The sequence below is a fragment of the Periophthalmus magnuspinnatus genome, chromosome 7, assembly GCF_009829125.3.
Source record: "Periophthalmus magnuspinnatus isolate fPerMag1 chromosome 7, fPerMag1.2.pri, whole genome shotgun sequence".
Classification (NCBI taxonomy): domain Eukaryota; kingdom Metazoa; phylum Chordata; class Actinopteri; order Gobiiformes; family Gobiidae; genus Periophthalmus; species Periophthalmus magnuspinnatus.
In genome coordinates, this window is record NC_047132.1 from 34,231,411 (window position 1) to 34,253,908 (window position 22,498).

Below are 22,498 nucleotides of genomic sequence, written 5' to 3' on the forward strand. Positions count from 1 at the left end.
GTCTGTCCTCTGTAGTCTGAGCACTCTGTCCTCTGTAGTGTGTCCTCTGTAGTCTGTCCTCTGTAGTCTGAGCACTCTGTCCTCTGTAGTCTGTCCTCTGTAGTCTGTCCTCTGTAGTCTGAGCACTCTGTCCTCTGTAGTCTGAGCACTCTGTCCTCTGTAGTCTGTCCTCTGTAGTCTGTCCTCTGTAGTCTGAGCACTCTGTCCTCTGTAGTGTGTCCTCTGTAGTCTGTCCTCTGTAGTCTGAGCACTCTGTCCTCTGTAGTCTGTCCTCTGTAGTCTGTCCTCTGTAGTCTGAGCACTCTGTCCTCTGTAGTCTGAGCACTCTGTCCTCTGTAGTCTGTCCTCTGTAGTCTGTCCTCTGTAGTCTGTCCTCTGTAGTCTGTCCTCTGTAGTCTGAGCACTCTGTCCTCTGTAGTCTGTCCTCTGTAGTCTGTCCTCTGTAGTCTGTCCTCTGTAGTCTGTCCTCTGTAGTCTGTCCTCTGTAGTCTGTCCTCTGTAGTCTGAGCACTCTGTCCTCTGTAGTCTGAGCACTCTGTCCTCTGTAGTCTGAGCACTCTGTCCTCTGTAGTCTGTCCTCTGTAGTGTATCCTCTGTAGTCTGTCCTATGTAGTCTGTCCTCTGTAGTCTGTCCTCTGTAGTCTGTCCTCTGTAGTCTGTCCTCTGTAGTCTGTCCTCTGTAGTCTGTCCTCTGTAGTCTGAGCACTCTGTCCTCTGTAGTCTGTCCTCTGTAGTCTGTCCTCTGTAGTCTGAGCACTCTGTCCTCTGTAGTCTGAGCACTCTGTCCTCTGTAGTCTGTCCTCTGTAGTCTGTCCTCTGTAGTCTGTCCTCTGTAGTCTGTCCTCTGTAGTCTGTCCTCTGTAGTCTGAGCACTCTGTCCTCTGTAGTCTGTCCTCTGTAGTCTGTCCTCTGTAGTCTGTCCTCTGTAGTCTGTCCTCTGTAGTCTGTCCTCTGTAGTCTGTCCTCTGTAGTCTGTCCTCTGTAGTCTGTCCTCTGTAGTCTGAGCACTCTGTCCTCTGTAGTCTGAGCACTCTGTCCTCTGTAGTCTGAGCACTCTGTCCTCTGTAGTCTGTCCTCTGTAGTGTATCCTCTGTAGTCTGTCCTATGTAGTCTGTCCTCTGTAGTCTGTCCTCTGTAGTCTGTCCTCTGTAGTCTGTCCTCTGTAGTCTGTCCTCTGTAGTCTGAGCACTCTGTCCTCTGTAGTCTGAGCACTCTGTCCTCTGTAGTCTGAGCACTCTGTCCTCTGTAGTCTGAGCACTCTGTCCTCTGTAGTCTGAGCACTCTGTCCTCTGTAGTCTGTCCTCTGTAGTCTGTCCTCTGTAGTCTGTCCTCTGTAGTCTGAGCACTCTGTCCTCTGTAGTCTGTCCTCTGTAGTCTGTCCTCTGTAGTCTGTCCTCTGTAGTCTGAGCACTCTGTCCTCTGTAGTGTGTCCTCTGTAGTCTGTCCTCTGTAGTGTGTCCTCTGTAGTCTGTCCTCTGTAGTCTGTCTTCTGTCCTCTGTAGTCTGTCCTCTGTAGTCTGTCCTCTGTAGTCTGTCCTCTGTAGTGTGTCCTCTGTAGTGTGTCCTCTGTAGTGTGTCCTCTGTAGTGTGTCCTCTGTAGTGTGTCCTCTGTAGTGTGTCCTCTGTAGTGTGTCCTCTGTAGTCTGAGCAGTCTGTCCTCTGTAGTCTGTCCTCTGTAGTCTGTCCTCTGTAGTCTGTCCTCTGTAGTCTGTCCTCTGTAGTCTGTCCTCTGTAGTCTGTCCTCTGTAGTCTGTCCTCTGTAGTCTGTCCTCTGTAGTGTGTCCTCTGTAGTGTGTCCTCTGTAGTCTGTCCTCTGTAGTCTGTCCTCTGTAGTCTGTCCTCTGTAGTCTGTCCTCTGTAGTCTGTCCTCTGTAGTCTGTCCTCTGTAGTCTGTCCTCTGTAGTGTGTCCTCTGTAGTGTGTCCTCTGTAGTCTGTCCTCTGTAGTCTGTCCTCTGTAGTCTGTCCTCTGTAGTCTGTCCTCTGTAGTGTGGACAAACTCACTGTGGTCAACGTTCAGGACGAGGCCAAAACATTAATAAAAATCAAATCAAAAGTTTGTGCTGAGGTAATGATCAAATCCAAAGGCTGAAATGATTTGTGTAAAAGAATGTGAGAAATAAAATATACTTAAAAAAAAAAAACAGCTCGGCTTTGAAATCTGAGACTCGTGTTAGTTTTGAAGGTCATTTTGTTCAATCTTCTCTGATGTTGACGCTCACGAATCGGTTTAAAATGTGAATCCAGATTTCAAAACAAATTTCAAATCTATTCACGTTTAAGAGTTTTGTTTTTCCTCTTTTTCCAGAATCACACGTCGCTCCAGAGTGACACTCGTGTGGGGGGCACTACAGCCGAGTCTAATGGAAAATATACAGCACATATGTGAGTAAAATGACCTGACAGGAGTGACGGGAGAAACAGGAGCGACGGGAGCGACGGGAGCGACAGGAGCTGGTTTATGTACAAACAGGTGAGTCTCTTTTGGTCTTTACATCACAGATTCTAATTGGCAGAGTCTTTATACAAAAGTATTATCAGTGTCCCTCAGAGGCAACGGTGAAGAGGAGGAGGAGGAGAGGGGTGAGAGGAGGAGGAGGAGGAGGGAGAGGAGGAGGAGCAGAGGGGCGAGAGGAGGAGGAGGTGGAGGAGGAGCAGGAGCAGAGGAGGAGGGTTAGCTCACTGTCCTCGCAGGTCGGGCTGAGGGACAAGAGAACGAACTGGAGATTTAGAAAGAACGAAAATGTAAAGTTAAAAATGTGAAGAGTCAGAGCCGACGGAGAGAAAGTGAAATTCTTTCTTGTGAGATTCTTATCTTTGAATGTTGAAATGTTTTCTTAATTGTAGGCTGCCTTGATACATCTGGCCTGGGGACAACCGATGAAAATTAGCTCTAGTCAGCTAACTCGGGCACATTTACATTATTTTTTCTGTAATGTTTATTAATGTGCATTGTCCCCTTTTTTAAATAAATAAATAAATAAATAAAGTAAATTTAACAAAAGGAACAAACGAACTACAGCCTCAGAATGAAGATATTACACTGTATCATAGAGATTATTACAGTTTAGTGTATTAATGTTATTATAGTGTTTATTATTATTATAGTGTTTATTATAGTTATTACATGTATTATTACAGTGTTAATTACAGTGTGAATTCATAGTTTGTTCCACGTTCTAAACCTCGTTAAACTCAAATTATCTGTAATTTTTTAATTACAGTTTTAAAATAAAACGCTTCAAGCTCAAAAATATAAAATATGTAAAGATTAAATCAGTGAGTCACAGAAATAAGCAGCAGTGAAACTCTGTGTCTGCTCTGGGGGCGTGTCCATCACCTGCTCGTCTCCAAGGAGAATGTTCCAGAGTATGGAATTAAACATGTGTCCATGGAGACGAGTAGGTAGTGCTTGATCAGCCATATTACAGGTCAGATCTGTGGAGAGGGGAAACAAAACACCCAGAACCAGTGAAAGTCTGGACCCCTCGTGTCTTTATTTTATATGTGAGATTATTTATCAAAGAGAAAAGTGAAACAGCTCCACTCATTTTTAAAAATATATTTTAAATTCAAATCCACAAAGTCTCCTCCATTTACTTTGTCCAAAAAATATTTATTTATCATTTATCTTTATTTCATTACTATGAGATCAGAGGCGTCAAACTCACATTCACACTGGGCCAAAATTAAAACAGACAAATTCAAGGACCAAACTCAATATTTACTGAAAAATGTGATTCACCTGATGTGGAATATTTAACCTTTTCATTTGGAAACAAACTTCACAAAACTAAAGTTTGATATGACAAACATGAGAAATAAAGTTTTAAATGTTGACACATCAGTGTTCACGTCTTATTTAAATACAGAACATAAATTATGTCTCTGTACATATTCATCTGTTCGATGTGACCAGTAGCTTGTTCGCTAACAAGTGTCAACAGAAAAGGACGAGCGCTCGCCGTCTCGACTGCAGCAAAGCAAAGCATTGTGGGATTTGTAGTCTCAGTGGTGCGTGTGTTATAAACCAGCGGAGCATCTAATGCACATTTGATATGAGCTCATGGGCCAAACATAATTACACCGCGGGCCAGATTTGGCCCCCGGGCCTGAGTTTGACATGTGTGGTGTAGATGGAACATTCCAGGAAAAGCACCAAGCAGAGAGCGTACCACCCACCAGAAAAGTGACATAGTGCTGCTTTAATGTTCAGATGGTTTTAAATATAAAGTGGATCCATTTCAGACAGAGCTCGTGTCAGGGGCCACAGCTGATTCTTTGGCAGATGACGTCCGTCTGAATTCATTACCACATAAGTTAATTGCACGTCTGGCACGTCTCTGTTTCTAAAATATCACGGCAGGATTTGGCATTTTGTTTCTGGTGTGGGTGTAGCGTCTGACCCAGACAAACCCCAGATTTCTCTGGAGTTATTAGACGAGTGGTGAGAACAGAGGAGGCATTAAACAGAAGAGAGTTTGTCCAGGGGTTTGTTCAAGGGACATTATTAATCCACATTATTATTCTGAGGTTTATCTGGATGTTTCTCCTCAAAAACTCACAAACCACTGACTCAAAAATGTAAATATGTCACAGACCTTTAGTCATTGACGTGGTCCCCAGAGTAAAACTGATGCAGATATGATCATTTAAAGTGTTTAATCTTACCTTGTTTTAGGGGATGTCGTTAGCCATTCTTCATGCTTTTCAAATGTTATCAAGTAAGCTGCGATTTCCTGTGGAAGAGAAGAGAGAGTCAGGCTTAGATATGTCGTCTTTAATCACTGCTCACTCGTGTTTATGAAACGAGGCTGAGACTGCTTCATTGATATGCAGACAGTCCGACCGCCAGTGCAAACAGGACAAGACGTGCGAATAAAAGGGGGGCCTCGGAGCCGGAGCAGGTAAACGTGAAAAGTAAAGTGAAAGACAGAAGTGGGACGCAGCCGAGGTCAAATCATCTTCAGAGACGAGGCTTTGTTACCTAAACTTTGATCAAGTTCTTTCCTCCGAGGACATCAAGGTGCTCTCCGAGAGATTGACGCGTTTGAGACCGGGAGAGGCTTTTAACATTTTTGGTCCGATCCTCCCCCAAATCCGTTTGATCTGCCCTTGACACTCCCATATGGATCAATTCTCTCTTTAACCCATGAATAATAAACACAAAGCGTCTTACCATATTGACATGTGAATATACTTCAACTACAGAGGAGCGCTCTGTGGTAAAGGCCGGCCCGGCGCACAGACAGATCCTTCAAACCTTTGAGTCTGCGGCCCGGCGTTCTGCATCAGTCACACGGCGAGGAGAACGCGCCGGCCCCAAACCCGGCCATTTTCCCACCAAACTAATGGGCAGAAATAAAAGCACTTTGGATGCTGCTGGACAACCTAATGATTACCAGCGACAGGCCGCAATTCACTTCCAGCACAAGCATTTGTCAGAGACGGCGAGGGCAGGCGAGCTAGCTAGCATCTTGTACAATATCATCCGCGCACGTTAAGAGTGAGTGTCACCATACTTTTAAAGCACAAATATCTCCAAATACTGCCTTGTTTGCCTGAAAAAACCCTCCTTTAGGATCTGGAATGGTTGTTTTGCTATCCCACACGGTGCCGTAACGCCTCCCACACCCGCGACACTCTGCAGACTCAGGTAAAATATGAGTCACAAGTGATTCCACAAAAGCAGAGGACGTGCTCGCTTTGTTTTTCTTATCCGCCTGCGTGGAGAAGTTAGAATTCTCTTTTGGCTGCGTTACAGTCGTGAGCCGGAGGCCGCGGGGGCGTGAGGGCTTCCCAAACTGGCAGGGGTCCCGACAGAAGAACGGCGCCGAATCCCGACTCGCGCCCTCGCCTCCAGGTGCGAGCTGGGAGATAATGCCGCGCTGATTAACTTCCCGTTCTCGACGCCACGATGGCCGTCGGCGTCGAGAGCGTGACGAGATGTGTTAGAATTAAATAAAAAGTAAAAAAAAACGAGCTGATATGTTTTCAACGGCTGCGACGCGAGGATAAAACAATCAAACAGAACAAGTATCGTATAGATTTAATACGACGCGAGATGTGCCAACGATTATATTGTTTTGCCACAAAGAAACATAAATACACCTCGCAGGGCGAACGCCGCATATATTTGTAAGTAAATGAGCAAAGCACGCCAGCGTTTAGATTAATCCCTGCTATTTCCCGTTCACTTTGGGACGGATAAACGGTGGCAGGGAGCTCGCGGGTGACCTTCGTGCCCGTTAGCTAGCGGCCCCTTCATCAGCGTCTTTAAAATTCAGGCACGATCCAGGTCTCAGTGGTCGAGGATGAAATAGTAGGCCGCGCGGTCTTGTATTAAACCAACAAAAACAGTCTACCTCTGGCTCTGCGCTCGCCCCTCCCTCGACCGACAGATGCCAGGGATTATGCCAACCCCCCGACCAACCATAAAGGTGCAATAATCTTATGGCGAGAAAACAAACAAAAACAGACGTGCCGCCATTAAACAGCTGCAAAGAGACAAAGTTTGTATGGGCGGCATAATGAGGCGAGTGTGCGTTCAGGTTAGACACACACATGCACACGTATACACACATTTGAAGTGTAGCGGAGCGCCGGGGGGAAGTGGGAAAGTGATACACCGAACACTGACGGAGCATCAGAGTGGAGGCAGCAGCTGTCAATAGGCCGTGGGCCGAGCGCCGACCCCGGCGCCGCCGGCCGCGCGGTCACAGGGGAAATATACACACAGAATCTGCGGCGGCTCACGGGTCAGCGGCCTCTGGACCTCCCTCTGTTCATCCTTCAGCTTTTATCTGTGTTTGGGCCGAACACGTCGACTGGGTTTTGTTTGTAAAAGTCCTAAAGGCGTAAATACGACGCCGCTAATGACGCCGGACGTCCAGGAGGTTTGGCTCCATTTGAGACGGTTTCATCTGTGAATGATTCATGAGTGAACACTTTGGGGGGTTGTTTTTTCAGTAGTTTATAATAATTTGTAATTCCAGTGCAGAACAATCCACAAGCTGTGTGTTTTTTATCTAAGAAATTAAAAGAAGAAATGTTCCATCGTATTTTTTTCACAGTTTGTCGGGGACTTCTCAGATGTGACTTAAATGTGAAATGATTCAAATCTATAAAGTCACATGTTGGTTCTTGTCACAGTGACAGTCGTGCGAGGGGCTCTAGACTTGGACCAGTATCTACTCCTCCTGAACCACTCAACATTTAAAATATCAACATTACACTCATTTAAAAGACAAAGACTGAACAAAAATGAGCCTAAAAGAAAAAGTGACAGATCCAGAGTAAACTTGTTGTTTTTTCTGCTTTATTTATCTGATTAACTGTTAATATCTTACGTTAACAAACCAGACACGTGTTCAGTTCTGTCTGTGCTTCAGCTGAATAAATATAAATGTGTTACGTTAGCATTAGCATTAGCGTTAGCGTGATGTACTGATATTCAGCCTGTTGGTCCACATTTTATTATTATTATTAGAACTTGACTTTAAAGATAAAATGTCTGTTCTTGGTCTGAGATTTTTAAAAATAAATTTCCCCAAAAATGTGACTTTTCGTCCAGTGCGACTTTTTCTTCTTTATTCTGCTTTTTTTTGGCTGGTGTGACTTTTACTCCAGAGCGACGTACAGTCTGAAAATACGATAACTGACAGATCGACCCACAGACTGACGGTGCGATTCCTGCTCTCACAGATGAACACTGCCCTTGTGTCCCTGAGCAACACACTTAACCCCCTTCCTCCCGGCGTCTGCGTTCGCTTCTGCGTGAGCGCCTCTGTCGTTTATTCATGTGAGCGTTTTGGAAGCCGTCCATGTGGTAAATTGAAGGTAATGTGAGTTCAAACACGAGTCATTATCGTTTTAAAATCGCTCGAACTTTTCTAGTGGAAAATGTGAAGTATCTAAGTTTAATGCTCTGCTGCGGAACATAACATCTCCATGGAGACGGGAGGCGCAGACCCCTCACCTCCTGCTCCTCTGAAACAAACCCCGCGTTTCTACCATTTTTCAGCTGGGAGTAAACGGCGTTCCCACCTCGAGTGCGTTTATCTTGTTCTGGCGTCGCGAGGGTTAATCTCCTTAATTACTCTCATTATGTAACATCACACTTTACTCTTCACAGCTCGTCTCATTTTTCATGCTCCTCTTTTAGTCCTGCTTGAAATCCTGAGTCACAGAACAGGCCGTGCTAAATGGAGGCACTCCCATCCAAGGCTGATCTAAATAAATAACAATCCACACTCGGCGGCGGCGGCGATGGCGGCGGCGGAGACGGAGCGGGAGCTACAGCACCTCTAATTGAGCCCCTTTCATTTTCCTGAGGAGAGAGGGACCCCGAGCTGTTTGTTGTGCGCTCGCCATCTCATTTGTTCCTTTTGTCTGTGGGAAAACGGTGACACACTGTTAACAGACGGGACGCCCCGCAACACGCCGGAGCGTTCCCGCGGTAACAGGGCTGATCGAGATGTCGCTGTCATCCGCGTTTCCACAACAAAACCTGATTAGTGCTACCTGTCTCAGCGTGGCACGCTATTAAGGCCGAGCGACCTGCTTTACAACGGCAGACACGACAGTGTAATGAGCTAGCAACACAACTAGCAACACGCCCGGCCTGGTCTGGCCCCGGTCTGATTTAAGATGGGTCTTCTAGGTCTGGTTTAGTCCTGGTTTAGTCCTGGTTTAGTCCTGGTTCAGTCCTGGTTTAGTCCTGGTTCAGTCCTGGTTTAGTCCTGGTTTAGTCCTGGTTCAGTCCTGGTTCAGCCCTGGTTCAGTCCTGGTTCAGTCCTGGTTTAGTCCTGGTTTAGTCCTGGTTTAGTCCTGGTTCAGTCCTGTTATGTTCACATTTTGCTGTGTGTAAATTATTCGCTTCCATATTTTTCATTGACTGTTTATATAAATGGACCTGCCGCCCTGATCCAAACAGGAAGTGATCATGGGTAAAACCTGTGTCCCCCCGTCCCCCCTGTCCCCCCCGTGTCCCCGTGTGTCCCCGTGTGTCCCCTCTGTCCTCTCTCTGTCCCTGCGTCTGTCAGACTCATTCTGGTCTTAAATGTTCGTATTAACCCTCTACATGATCCTGGGGTTTTTATTTCACTATTGTGTCTGTAAATCAAGATATGAACATTAATAACAGACAAATCAGGTCCTTCTTTCCCCGAGGTCGCTCCTGTTAGCGTTAGCATTAGCGTTAGCAACAGGTTTGATTGACAGTGTCGCTAAGAAGGGGCGTGACCTTCCACAGCCTCGCTCCTGATTGGCTCTTTGGTTGCTATGATACTCTCCATAAGCTTCATCTGGAGCTGAAGCTGTGGTGACGTCTCACTCTTAGTCACTTCTTTACACAGTCTGTGGTATTGACCTTATTCGGCCCCGCCCACTTTTAATCGTAAATGTGACTAAACCGCACGTTCTTTGTCGTGACTTTTACAGTTAAACAAAATCCTTTTTTATTTCAATGGAGAAGTTTGGGAAAGTTGCTGCTAAAATCTGATGTAGTTTCATTTGTGTAAAACGTTCAGTGTCATGTGACCCACACGTCAACGCTGCGGCGACTCTGAGGCGTTAAACGACCACGAGTCCAGATAAAACACATCTACTGTAAAGACCTGCCTCATGGAAAATAACAACCTGAACGACGATGGAGGACGTCTGGAATAAAGTGAACACACACTTTTCTCAAACCGACAAACACGAGTCACATGACACGACTAATCTCCAAGTTACTGGTCAGATCTGTGGAGAAGCAGACAACCGACAACAGAAACATGTTTTTTCTGTGTGTTCTTTTGGTAATAAAAGCACATAATTAAATAAACAGAAGATAAATAAGATGGATGCCCCACTGTGACAAAACTCCATATCCGTGGTGGTAAAAGTTCCATAGTGCAGCTTTAATCAGTCTTTGTCTTTTCCTCGTCCCACAGAAACTCACAGGGTTTGAGAAACTTGGACAAAGACAAAAATGTTCATAAAATATTGTGATGTAAAAATAATATCAGATCTCGACTTTATTCAAAGTAAAAAAAAATATTTTGGTTTCCATTTGAGCCTCTTTTATGAGCTGTCACTTCCGCTCTCATCACGGTGCTATTCAAAGCCGCCGCCGCCTCCTCCAGCCGCCGCGCTCGGCACAATGCCACTATTTCCGTTTGCTTTTGCGTGAGAATGTTCATTTTGTGAGGACTGGCTTTTACTGTCTCGCTTTTCAAATGATATTTTCAGTCAGGAGGTACAACATTCCCTCCAGAGAGAATCAGCTTTTCAAACCTCCACCTTTTTGAAATTGAAGATGACACTAACATATTCATTTCATTTGAATTCTTGCCACTGAAAAGAGGAGCGGAAAACGCACAAGATAAACACAGTTTGACCCCTCCCCCCGCGAGACGCGCCTAAAGAGAAAACACGCCTCGGCTCTTAGAGTAATTGTCCCGTACACGACACGGGGCACGGCGGCGACGGACCCCGGTGCGGCGGTGGACCCCGGTGCGGTGGCGGACCCCGGCGTGGAGGAGACCCCAGCACGTCCACACGCTCTTTTGCCTCTGCTCCTCCTTCGTTGGGTCATGTTTGATTTATGGGTCAAATGCAGTGAAGGCAACGCTAACGATTAGCATTTGAACGACAGGCCTGATCAAACACGTCCACGGAAACACGAGGATTATTCAAGCATCATCAGACAGGGGGCGCTAAACTGCATCATAATATCTACAGTGTCGTACACAGAGGAGCAGACAGGGGGCGCTGCAGAGGGGCTGGAGGGGAGAATCTGGGCTTAAGGTAAAAAAAAATAATAAAAGTAAATGCTGCTAACCTACTACTACTACTGCTACCTTTTCTGCTACTACTAATGCTAATGCAACTACTGCTACTACTCCTATGACTACTATTACTAATACTACTACTGCAACTACTACTACAACTGCTACTGCTACTACAACTACTGCAGTATAACTCCTCCTTCAGAAACAAAGTCTAGTAAAAGTACTACTACTACAAGTTGTATTACAACACATTCTCCTGCTCAAAGTATCAAAGTACACGAGTACACGTTCTCCTGCTCAGAGTACACGAGTACACGTTCTCCTGCTCAGAGTACACGTTCTCCTGCTCAGAGTACACAAGTACACATTCTCCCAGGGATCAAGATTAAACACGATCAAACTGAAATCGTGAAGTGAGTCGTGTCAGATCATCTTTGTGTTTTTGTGTTTTAAAATGTGACTTTGGACAGAATCTGACTGAAAATATAAATGACAAATGTGAAGTTTATCAGAAAAATGAATGGCTAAATATATAAATACACAACATACACTGTATATATAAATGTACAAAGCTAACGTGCTAGCATACACTGTATATATAAATGTAGCTAACGTGCTAGCATACACTGTATATATAAATGTAGCTAACGTGCTTCTTGTTTAAACTCCACATTTTACGTTAAAAATCTCACTCTAATGTAGTTTTAAAGTTTGTTATTTCTCTGTATCGCGGTCGATTTCTGTATTTGTAACAGCGGTGAACTTTGACCCCTCACAGCCGCACACAAACAGCGTCTCTCGGGAGGCGACGGCGGCGGGCTGAGTGATCGCATCTTGTCAACACTGAATCAATGACGGCAGAAATTCCCACGGTCAAGGTCACTTTTCCAGCGAGCGCCAGTTTAATCACAAAATGCGATCGGACAAAAGCCGAGTTTTTATGGAAAGACCGAGGGGAGGGTTTGTGTAGCTACTTTATCTTAACGACCCGCAGACCCGGCTGATAAATGGTTCGCCGTAGAAACCCAGAATTTGCCAAATGCATCTTTAAAAAACATTGATTCTCTTAAGTGTCGGCCCCGCCCCCTCGTCCCGCACACTTACTGTATGTTTTTGCGTTTGTGCGTTTGTGCGTCGTGTGTTTTCCAGTTAAAGTCTCGCTCCAGTGACACTAATGAAAAGCTCTTTAATGAATCGTTGTATTTGAAAAAAGAGGAACTTTAGCGTGAGTATTGATCGGAGTAAAAGCCCAGTGTAATGAAATGAATATGACACAGCGGCGAGACGCGGGAGAAAAGATGCAGTTTGGCAGCGGCCGAGCGGCGACCGGGCAGCGCCTCCGGTCAGCCTCTGGTCAAGTCTGGGGAACGCGCTCAGCCTCGCGGTCAAGTCTGGGGAGCGCAGCCTCAAAGCGCTGACCTTGGCTCGCACTTGAAAGCAGGAAGTGGATGAGAGAGTGATAGAGTGAGAGAGTGAGAGAGTGAGACAGGAGACATCCCTCGTGACCCGGGTTTGTGCTGGAGAGAGACAGACGGGTCATCGGATATTTCCTCCAGGCCAGAGGGAAAGGAAGCGGAGACACGGAGACGCAGAGACGCAGAGACACCCCCGGACCATGAACGGATGGACCGAGGGAGAGCGGGGGAGGGGACGGAGGGACAGAAGGAGTGAGGGGACGGAGGGACAGAAGGAGTGAGGGGACGGAGGGAGCAGGGGGACGGGAATCTCTGGAGGTGTCGGGAGATTACACTAGAAGAGGATTCAAATTAGACACAAGATGGAAGAGGAGAGGTGGAGGGGAGGTGGAGGTGGAGGAGAGGGGAGGTGGAGGTGGAGGAGAGGTGGAGGAGAGGTGGAGGAGAAGATGAAGCACAGAGACGAGAAGAAGGTAAAGTCTTAAGTAATAAAGTCGTGCAAACATCGTCCCGGTGCAGCAGTGGCCCAGGGTGAAGAATTTATTATAATTTAAAATAAAAACGTCCAGGACCTTTTCCTGGATCGATCCAGACGCTGTGATTTTATAATCGTCTGCACTCGTCAAACTAAGATCACATTAAGATCACACTAAGATCACACTTTAATCACACTCGCTCAAAGCTGCAGTCATTTTCATTAAATCAGGAAACATCAAATAAACAAACTATTAAACTTCAAATAAATTTAAATAAACACTGACAACATGGGCCGTCGTCCAAACTGGGCCGTCGTACAAACTGGGTGGGCCGTCGTCGTGACCATTAAACCATCATCACCGCCATTTTGTTAAATGTGAATTTTCTCTTAAGTTTGACTCTTAATACGACACAGTGACACAAACACACAAACACGACCCACTTATGTGTCGAATACTTGAGTTTGTGCGGCTGTTTTAACATTTATTATGCCTCAAAATTAAAATTAGCATTAGCATTGAGACACAAACATGTGGACACCTCTGACCTCTGACCTCTGACCCACCTGCAGCTCTCTGTCCACTGTCTCATCTTTAAATATTTATATTATAGAAAGACAAATGTAGAAAAGTAGTGACGCTAACAGTGCGGTAGGGGGCGGTGTGGTAGGGGCCGGTGTGGTAGGGGGCGGTGTGGTAGGGGCCGGTGTGGTAGGGGGCGGTGTGGTAGGGGCCGGTGCGGTGGGGGGCAGTGCGGTGGGGGGCGCTGTTGCAGAGCCTGGTACAGTTGCTGTGGGTTCAGTTCAGACACTTTTAACAGTTTATCTGAACCGTTTCCACATGTATCCAACACAAAAGTAAAACTTGTATTTTCGAACGAGTTTTTAAACATGAGACACGTGTGATTCAAAAAAGTTAAAATTTAATCTTTACGATTTAATCTGCCGTGAATCCACTTATTCACAAACGTAATATGAGAAATATGAGATCGATCCACAGAGCGATACGGAACGTTTAGAAAAGTCTAGAAAAATCACAGTGAGGAACAGAAAGTTGCGTTTTCCCCATGACGACGATAAACACATTTGACGAGGAGCGGCGTGACGTGATTAAGACGCTCACCTCGGGTCGATCCTGCGACGCCTTGATTCAGTTTAGACTTTTTTGTTTATACTTCATGAATTCTTAATGCGCTCGCAATAATGCACCAGGATCTGTGTAATCTCATACGGACGAGGAGCGAGGAGGAGCGAGGAGGAGCGAGGAGGAGCAGGGAGGAGCGAGGAGGAGCAGGGAGGAGCAGGGAGGAGCAGGGAGGAGCGAGGAGGAATGAGGAGGAGCAAGGAGGAGCAGGGAGGAGCGAGGAGGAGCGAGGAGGAGCAGGGAGGAGCGAGGAGGAATGAGGAGGAGCAGGGAGGAGCGAGGAGGAGCAGGGAGGAGCGAGGAGGAGCAGGGAGGAGCGAGGAGGGGCAGGGAGGAGCGAGGAGGAACGAGGAGGATGGCGAGGAGGAGCGAGGAGGAGCAGGGAGGATGGCGAGGAGGAGCAGGGAGGATGGCGAGGAGGACGAGAGGAACAAGAGGAACAAGGATGACGGCGAGAGGAGCGAGGAGGACGCCGTGAGGAGCGAGGAGGACGCCGTGAGTCTGTTTGCAAATAAAGCCGTGACCTCTTGACTCTGATGCTTTAAAAACACAGACATATTGGGACGACCCGCGCTCCGGGGAAATGAGTAAAAAACAAACAGTAAAAATATGTAGGAGGAGCTTGGCACGTTCAGGAACTCGCCGTGTTCAGAGCCTCGCTGTGTTCAGTAGCTCGCCGCGTTCAGTAGCTCGCCGCGTTCAGTAGCTCGCCGCGTTCAGTAGCTCGCCGCGTTGAGGAGCTCGCCACGTTCAGAGCCTCGCCGCGTTCAGAGCCTCGCCGCGTTCAGGACCTCGCCGCGTTCAGGACCTCGCCGCGTTCAGGACCTCGCCGCGTTCAGGCGATGGAGCTGTGGACAGGTGCTGCTGGCAGCTGCTGAGGAGGAGGAGGCTGGACACAATGGGCCCCGGCGGTGGGTTAAAACGATGCCCTCACGCTCACTCTGCTCATTAAGATCTTCACACGGCGTCCTGGGGATCCCCGAGCTGCGAGGAGGCGGGGTTTACAGACACTAAACCGCACTTCTCACCACAACAAAACAAGCTCCAATCTGGCAACGCGAGATCGACTCCACGCCAGAAAAACGCTGCGTCACGGCCCCAAAAACAGTGAAAAGAAGAGACGAGCGGGGACGCTGAACGCCGCGGGCAGGTGCGGCTTCTTCTGACTCGTGTATGTTTACGGCCCCGTGGCTCCCCCGCGGCGGCGGCGCAGGAGCGAGCAGGAGCACGTGGAGCCGTCCGCTCGCCTACATTATACATAGTTTTTAGATCAATTTCCCATTGATCCTGGATCGCTCAGATGTTTTCCAGTACTTGGTCAATGCCTCTCTTCACGCCGGTGCTCGCCGTGCTCGCCGTGCTGGTCATAAAGCCGTTTGGAAAAAAAAAAGGCAGCGTTCTCCTGGGATGGCTCCTTTTGCTCCTCCAACCTGCACGCCTCCCTGCCCCGACAATCAATGCTGCCCACAGTAGCTGCTCCGCCAGCACTATCCTATTTGTTTACTATATCACTTCTATACACTCTATAGCTTCACACGCGCAGACTTAGCAAATACTGAGGCGAGGGCAGTGGACTGAGCTGGAGCCGGGACGACCTCACATTTACACAAGAAACTCTGTGCGATTTGAGCCAGAGCCGTAATTAATGCACACGGAGCGACGGCAGTGACAGGTTTATCGGCTTATCTGAGTCTGAGAGCTGCAGTATGTTACAACAAAATATAAAACTACACTTTCCACGTGACGCCGGGCTGGACGAGACGCCGGAGCCACAGAGCGGGCGCAGAGCGGGCGCAGAGCGGGCGCAGAATGAGACAGTTGGCACTCGGCGCGCTTGTTTTGGCGGTGCTGTCATGGCGGCGTGTTTGATGTTTGTGGAGGGAATGTAATTATTTGGCCTTGAAGGACTCGACTGGTCCGGCCCACACACACACAGGCACACAGGCACAGACACACACACCCCGGCACACCCACACACACAGGCACAGACACACGCACACACAAGGAGCAGTGTTTCTCAAACTGCGGCGCAGCAACCGCGTCAATGCATATGTGTAAAGCCACGGCTAACACACACACACTGTTCATTTCAAAGATGAACCTAAACGCTTCACGACGAGGAGTTTTTGTAGAATCGTTCGTCAATACAAAACATCCTCAGAGTTTTATCAGATTTATTATGTCGATGTAATGAGCAGATCAACAAAACACACAACTGTTACACAACTCTCTGATCTAGTGTTTCCTCACACACACACCTGGAGTTGTGTTTTGTTTCATTCTCACATGTTTAACACAAACTCTGCAGATTTATACTGAGTTCTTCTCCAAAACTGTAAACACTCTGTTCCACCTTGTGATGTCATCATGTGGTGATACAGGAAGTGCTCCAGTGTGTTTTTAGAATGAAACAAAACACAACTCCAGGTGTGTTTTTGAGGAGGAAACGGTGTTAGAACAGACAGAATGATAGAACAGGGGGTGCGGTCGGAGTGCGGCTCAGTGCGGCTCAGTACAGCTCAGTACAGCTCACAGCGGCTCACAGCGGCTCAGATAAAGTCCGTGGCGAGCGGCGGTCTGTGTGAGGTCAGTCGCTCGACTCGAGTCTGGACTGAACCTGGACGTAAAATTGAGTGAAATGAAACACATCCATCTTTGTCGTCCATAATTAGGCGCCATGTGACCCCGCGGTGAGTGCAGGAGGAGTGAGGGAGGAGTGAGGCAGAGGAGTGCGCGCTGATGTACGGCCCATATGGGACCTCCCGCCGCCGTACCCTTGAGAGATGTGCTTTGTGTAATGATTCTATTACCCCTCCCTCTTCTCTCCGCGGGTTTAACTTCAGGCAGGACTTTAAGTTTCCTGCTCGCTCTGGGGAAATACAGAGCCGCTTTAGTAAATAGGGCAGAAACAAAGTCTGCGGCGCCGGGTTTTGAGCGAGCTGCACCGCGGGAAGCGGTGGGACGCTGCAGGAAGCGTGCAGATTCACTTCCTGCCCCCCCCCACGGCTGTGTGACCTCTGACCTCCTCCTCATCATCCATGCAGCAGGATGTGTGCCCCCTGCTGACGACCAGCGAGAACCAGAGAGAAGAGCTGCAGCAGCACTGACCCGACAGGAGCACCTGTCTCACTCCTCACTCACTCCTCACCCCCTCTGTCACTCCTCACCCCCTCTGTCACCCCCTCTGTCACTCCTCACTCACTCCTCACCCCCTCTGTCACATTCATAATTATTACTCCCAACCTCACCCCTCTCCTCCTCATGTGTTTGTCATCATCCACATGTGTGTAACATACATGTGTGTGTAACATACATGTGTGTGTAACATACATGTGTGTAACATACATGTGTGTGTAACATACATGTGTGTAACATACATGTGTGTAACATACATGTATGTGTAACATACATGTGTGTAACATACATGTGTGTAACATACATGAGTGTGTGACATGTCGATGTTTCAGTACATGTGTGTAACATACATGTGTGTAACATACATGTGTGTGTAACATACATGTGTGTGTGACATACATGTGTGTGTGACATACGTGTGTGTGTGTTACATACGTGTGTGTGTTACATACGTGTGTGTGTTACATACGTGTGTGTTACATACGTGTGTGTGTAACATACGTGTGTGTAACATACATGTGTGACATACATGTGTGTGTTACATACATGTGTGACATACATGTGTGTGTTACATACATGTGTGTGTAACATACATGTGTGACATACATGTGTGTGTAACATACATGTGTGTGTAACATACATGTGTGTAACATACATGTGTGTGTAACATACATGTGTGTAACATACATGTGTGTAACATACATGAGTGTGTGACATGTCGATGTTTCAGTACATGTGTGTAACATACATGTGTGTAACATACATGTGTGTAACATACATGTGTGTGTGACATACGTGTGTGTGACATACGTGTGTGTAACATACGTGTGTGTTACATACGTGTGTGTTACATACGTGTGTGTGTGTGTTACATACGTGTGTGTGTTACATACGTGTGTGTTACATACGTGTGTGTGTAACATACGTGTGTGTAACATACATGTGTGACATACATGTGTGACATACATGTGTGTGTTACATACATGTGTGTAACATACATGTGTGTAACATACATGTGTGTAACATAGATGTGTGTGTAACATACATGTGTGTAACATACATGTGTGTGACATACACGTGTGTGACATACATGTGTGTGACATACATGTGTGTAACATACGTGTGTGTGTCATGTGGATGTTTCACTTTCACTGTTTGACTCTGAGGAGCAGACAGATGTTTCACTTGTTGTTTCTTTATCCTGGTGAGAAATATTCCGGTCACATCCCACAGAGAGGCATTAAATGCCATCTAAATATAATTGAGGTGATATCGCTCCACGGGGACGTCCCACAATCTTAACACGATTTCCTCAAATATCAGCCAAAGGCTCCCAAAAGTCGAGCCGCGACTGTATCATAAATGAAGTGACAGTGGAAGGAGAAGGTCACCGTTCACTTCATATCAATCAGCAGCTGTCAGCTCTGGTCCAGCTCAAACGGGACCTTTAGGCGGAGCCGAGGCCAAACGAGGCCCGTCTCGTGTGAGCCCCCAGGCCTATTTATTTCAAGCTCCAGAATCAATTAATGCTGCATTATCCCCTGGATTCCTCCATTCAGAGCAGCCAAATGACTGGAGCAGCCTTGCATGAAACCAATTTCCAACTTTCAATCCAAGACACAGCCCAGAACCTCCGGCTGGTCTGAGTCCAAACCTTCAGCCTGAACCACGACATGGATCTGACTCTCACCTGCGCCGCCTTTATGGAGCAGGGCGCGACGCAAACGCCCCTCGTGAGGCGCTAAAGAGTGACACATTTGTGCCTTTAATCACGTCGTCAGATTACATGGCACCTACGCCGCTCCGTCCAGAGGAAGTGACAGTTCCGCTGTGAAGACATAAAGGACGGACACGAGACACGGGACACGAGACACGGCTCAGGCTGAACAAAGGGACGGTCAGAGCCTCGGCCAATTAGCTGCAAAAACTCTTTTTCTCTGAGCTCCCGTCAGCGTGAAAGGATCAGCCGCTTTCTGTCAGACTCGGGCCTTTATCTCCCATCGCCGCTTCCTGTCCGGGCGCTGACCACATACGGACGCACACATACACACAAAGACTTTAATTCTCACATGAACACGTTACATTCGCTGGTTTTCCTTTCGGCCGCTGTCATTTCTGTTCTGCTGTCAGGCCGTGAGGGTCTGATGTGCGTCTGATGTGCCCTCTGCTGCCGCTCTGACGGATGTTCTGGAGGAGGGCGCTCTTTAATTGAAGTGTATGTGTTTGTGTGCGTGTTGTGTGTGTTTGTGTGTGTGTTGGTGTGTGTTGGTGTGTGTTTGTGTGTGTGTTTGTGTGTGTGTTGGTGTGTGTTTGTGTGTGTGTTGGTGTGTGTGTTGTGTGTGTGTTTGTGTGTGTGTTGGGGTGTGTTTGTGTGCGTGTTGTGTGCGTGTTGTGTGCGTGTTGTGTGTGTGCGTAGCTATCTGTCCACAGCATCGCCTGGCCATGACTGCTATTGTTTGGCCGATCAGACGAGCTGTCAAGTGCTCGCTCTCTCGCTCTCCGCCGCTTTGTGTTCATGTTACAATAAACGGGAATGTATAAGGCCTGAAGGTCACAGAGCCGAGAGTCCGAGCGGCGCGTGACGGGCGCGTGACGGGCGCGTGACGGGTGCGTGACGGGTGAGCGGCGGGCGAGCGGCGGGCGAGCGTCTCCAAACAACGCAACACAACACTACATATAAGTAACATTAAGAGCATTCGATGACCGTTCACGACGACCGATCGCCGCCGTGGTGAAGGTCACTTCCTCTTAGTGGAGCACCTCAGAGCACCTCTCATGTTACTGCGAGTGGCTCAGCTGGTAGAGCGTGTGCCCGATCCAAGCCGCTGATGTCATCGAGTGTGTGCAGGGCCGGACACTGATATGTGAGGCCCGGGGTAAGAGACCTCACAGGGGCCCCGCCCCCTCTAGACCTCACAGGGGCCCCGCCCCCTCTAGACCTCACAGGGGCCCCGCCCCCTCCAGAGAAAATGAACAGGTCGTTTTCAGATTGAAGAGCGTGATGATGTCATACGTCCAGACGGGGACAGTCACTGATTAAACTGTACTTCGATTATACTGTACTTCGATTATACTGTACTTTGATTATACTGCATTTTGATTATACTGTACTTCGATTATACTGTACTTCGATTATACTGTACTTCAATTATACTGTACTTCAATTATACTGTACTTCGATTATATTTATCACTTTGCCATGAATCGTCCAAAAGGTAAATTCACAAATATCGACCCTGATCTTTTCGATTAATGAGATTCACTACGACAGAAAACACAGTTTAAACAAAATAAGTTTTAGTATCAAACACACACAAGTCTCCACCTGAATTAAACAAACAGGTCGTCTCCTCCTGCAGTCGGTCCAGTCGAGGTCCAGCAGAGTGAGGTCAGCAGAGTGAGGTCAGCAGAGTGAGGTCAGCTGACGCCTGAATATATTGAATGACCAGGTTATTCCATCAGTGGATTTTTGGGCAGATTCCAAGACGACGATGTCACGATTCAAGAGTGGATCAGGAGCAGAGACGTCATTTTCACACACGTCCACCACAGAGTCCAGACCTTAACCCCAGTGAGAATCTTTGTGCTGAAGCTTTGAGCAGCGTCAGACTCGACCATCATCAATGAAACAGGAGAAACATTAAAGCAACAACTGGATGGAAATAAATCTGTGACGTTGGAGAAGAGAAATCGAAACAATGACACAGAGAATGTGACGTAATTAAAGATAAAGGAACAAACAAATATTAGAGTGGGACCTTTTTTTTTTGGCCTGGTGGTGCATTATTGGTCTATGTCAGGAGCGGCGAATAAGTTAGGTACAAAGAGCCAAAATTTTCAACTGTAAGAGTCAAAGAGCCACACGACACACTGACCTGCCAAGACACACACACACACCTCCACCCACACGCACACACACCCCACACATACACATTACTTCCCATAAAACACTCCTCTCCGCACAAAACAACAGCAGCATTGTACTTCTGTTCATTTCAAGATAAGTGTCCCCCCTCAACACACACACCAACACACACACCAACACACACACCAACACACCCCAACACACACACCAACACACACACATACACACACACATACACACACATAATCAATAAAATAAAAAAGTAACCATCTTCCTGTTCTTCCTGCTGTTCATCCTCATATTTTCGTTTAGTTTTGCATTTTGTCATTTTGTCTCGAGGGTAACAGTCGCACGCACATCACATGTTTACTTATTTTCCCGCCACTAGACGTGACCCACAGACGACCCGCGGTCACATGTCAGACGCAGCGTTAAAAAAGATGATAAATCAGTTTTTATATATTGTTTGTTTGTTTTAATAAGCCCTGGTGGATTTGAATGTGTTTGAAGAGAGAAAAAAATAAGTGAAACATGAAACGATGCAAAGAGCCACGTCGTTAATCCGTCTGCGATGAGGCGTTAGAGCTGCGCCGATGCCCCCTGCTGGTAGATACGTTTAATGCCGTACACTGTAACATTCCAGGCAAAGCAATGACACCTCCACGGAGACAAGCGGAAAAGTTCCAGAGTGTATCTTTAGTGCGACGCTTTCCTCTCGTTCAGCTCCTTTGGTGACGGGAAACTACGAACAACTTTAGACTTTGAGAGTTTAAAAACGAACAGAATATGAACAAATATAAACAATAATCCACAAAAAGTATTTAGTATTTGGTTTTCACTGTGATCAAACACGGACATGAGGTACTTTTACTCGAGTAACTTAAAAAGTACTTCTCGGAGTAGTTTGCAGTCACCGGGCTTAAGGTTTGGGTCACTCTTCACTAAACTGACCTAAACTGCCCTAAACTGGCCTAAACTGCCCTAAACTGACCTAAACTGACCTAAACTGGCCTAAACTGGCCTAAACTGGCCTAAACTGGCCTAAACTGACCTAAACCGGCCTAAACTGGCCTAAACTGGCCTAAACTGACCTAAACTGACCTAAACTGGCCTAAACTGGCCACATTAACGGCTCTTCTGTCCCGTCCTTGATGCATTACGTCAGTTTTAATACTTTAATCACACAAACTTTATTCTCCAGTTCCTCTTCCACCTCGACTCAAACCAAACGACTTTATTCTGAATTCCTTACCTCTGCAGCTTTCCCTGTATCGGTGTCACTTTTTTCAAACTCTCAAACTTTTCGCCCAAACTTTGTGCTTTTGTGGGGCGTATCTGCATACCTCCATCTGCCGGGCGCATTATCAGTCTCGCATCTGTAAAAGTCGGAGGAGAGACGAGGCGAGGGGAGCGTCTTTGTGAAGCCTTCTCCCCTCAGACGCTCGCCGATCGATCAGCCGCTCGCTCCAATAGGCGGCTCCCTTTGTGCCGGCGGTCTGGCTTTGACCGGCCGCAGCCCTGTTTATCTGCTCACGTCTCGCTCCGGCTACACGCTCTTAATTAAACATGCCGCGCGGCTATTAATTGTCAACCAGATCCAATTTGTTCCTCGGGCAGTCGGTGAATGGGCCTCTCCTGCAGAACAAAGGTGTCCGAACAGCCGTGTCAGGGAGGGACAAAAGGCCCGAGGC

General features: G+C 47.3%; 1 protein-coding gene across 2 annotated transcripts in view; it reads right to left on the reverse strand.

Moving 5' to 3' along the window:
• camta1a (calmodulin binding transcription activator 1a) overlaps positions 1-22,498 on the reverse strand; it is a 413,228-nt gene that overhangs the window by 231,336 nt on the left and 159,394 nt on the right. For both annotated transcript variants that reach the window (XM_033969195.2, XM_033969200.2), the window contains exon 4: positions 4,670-4,737. In XM_033969195.2, the coding sequence (XP_033825086.1) occupies positions 4,670-4,737 (68 nt within the window). The remainder of the gene's footprint in view (positions 1-4,669; positions 4,738-22,498) is intronic.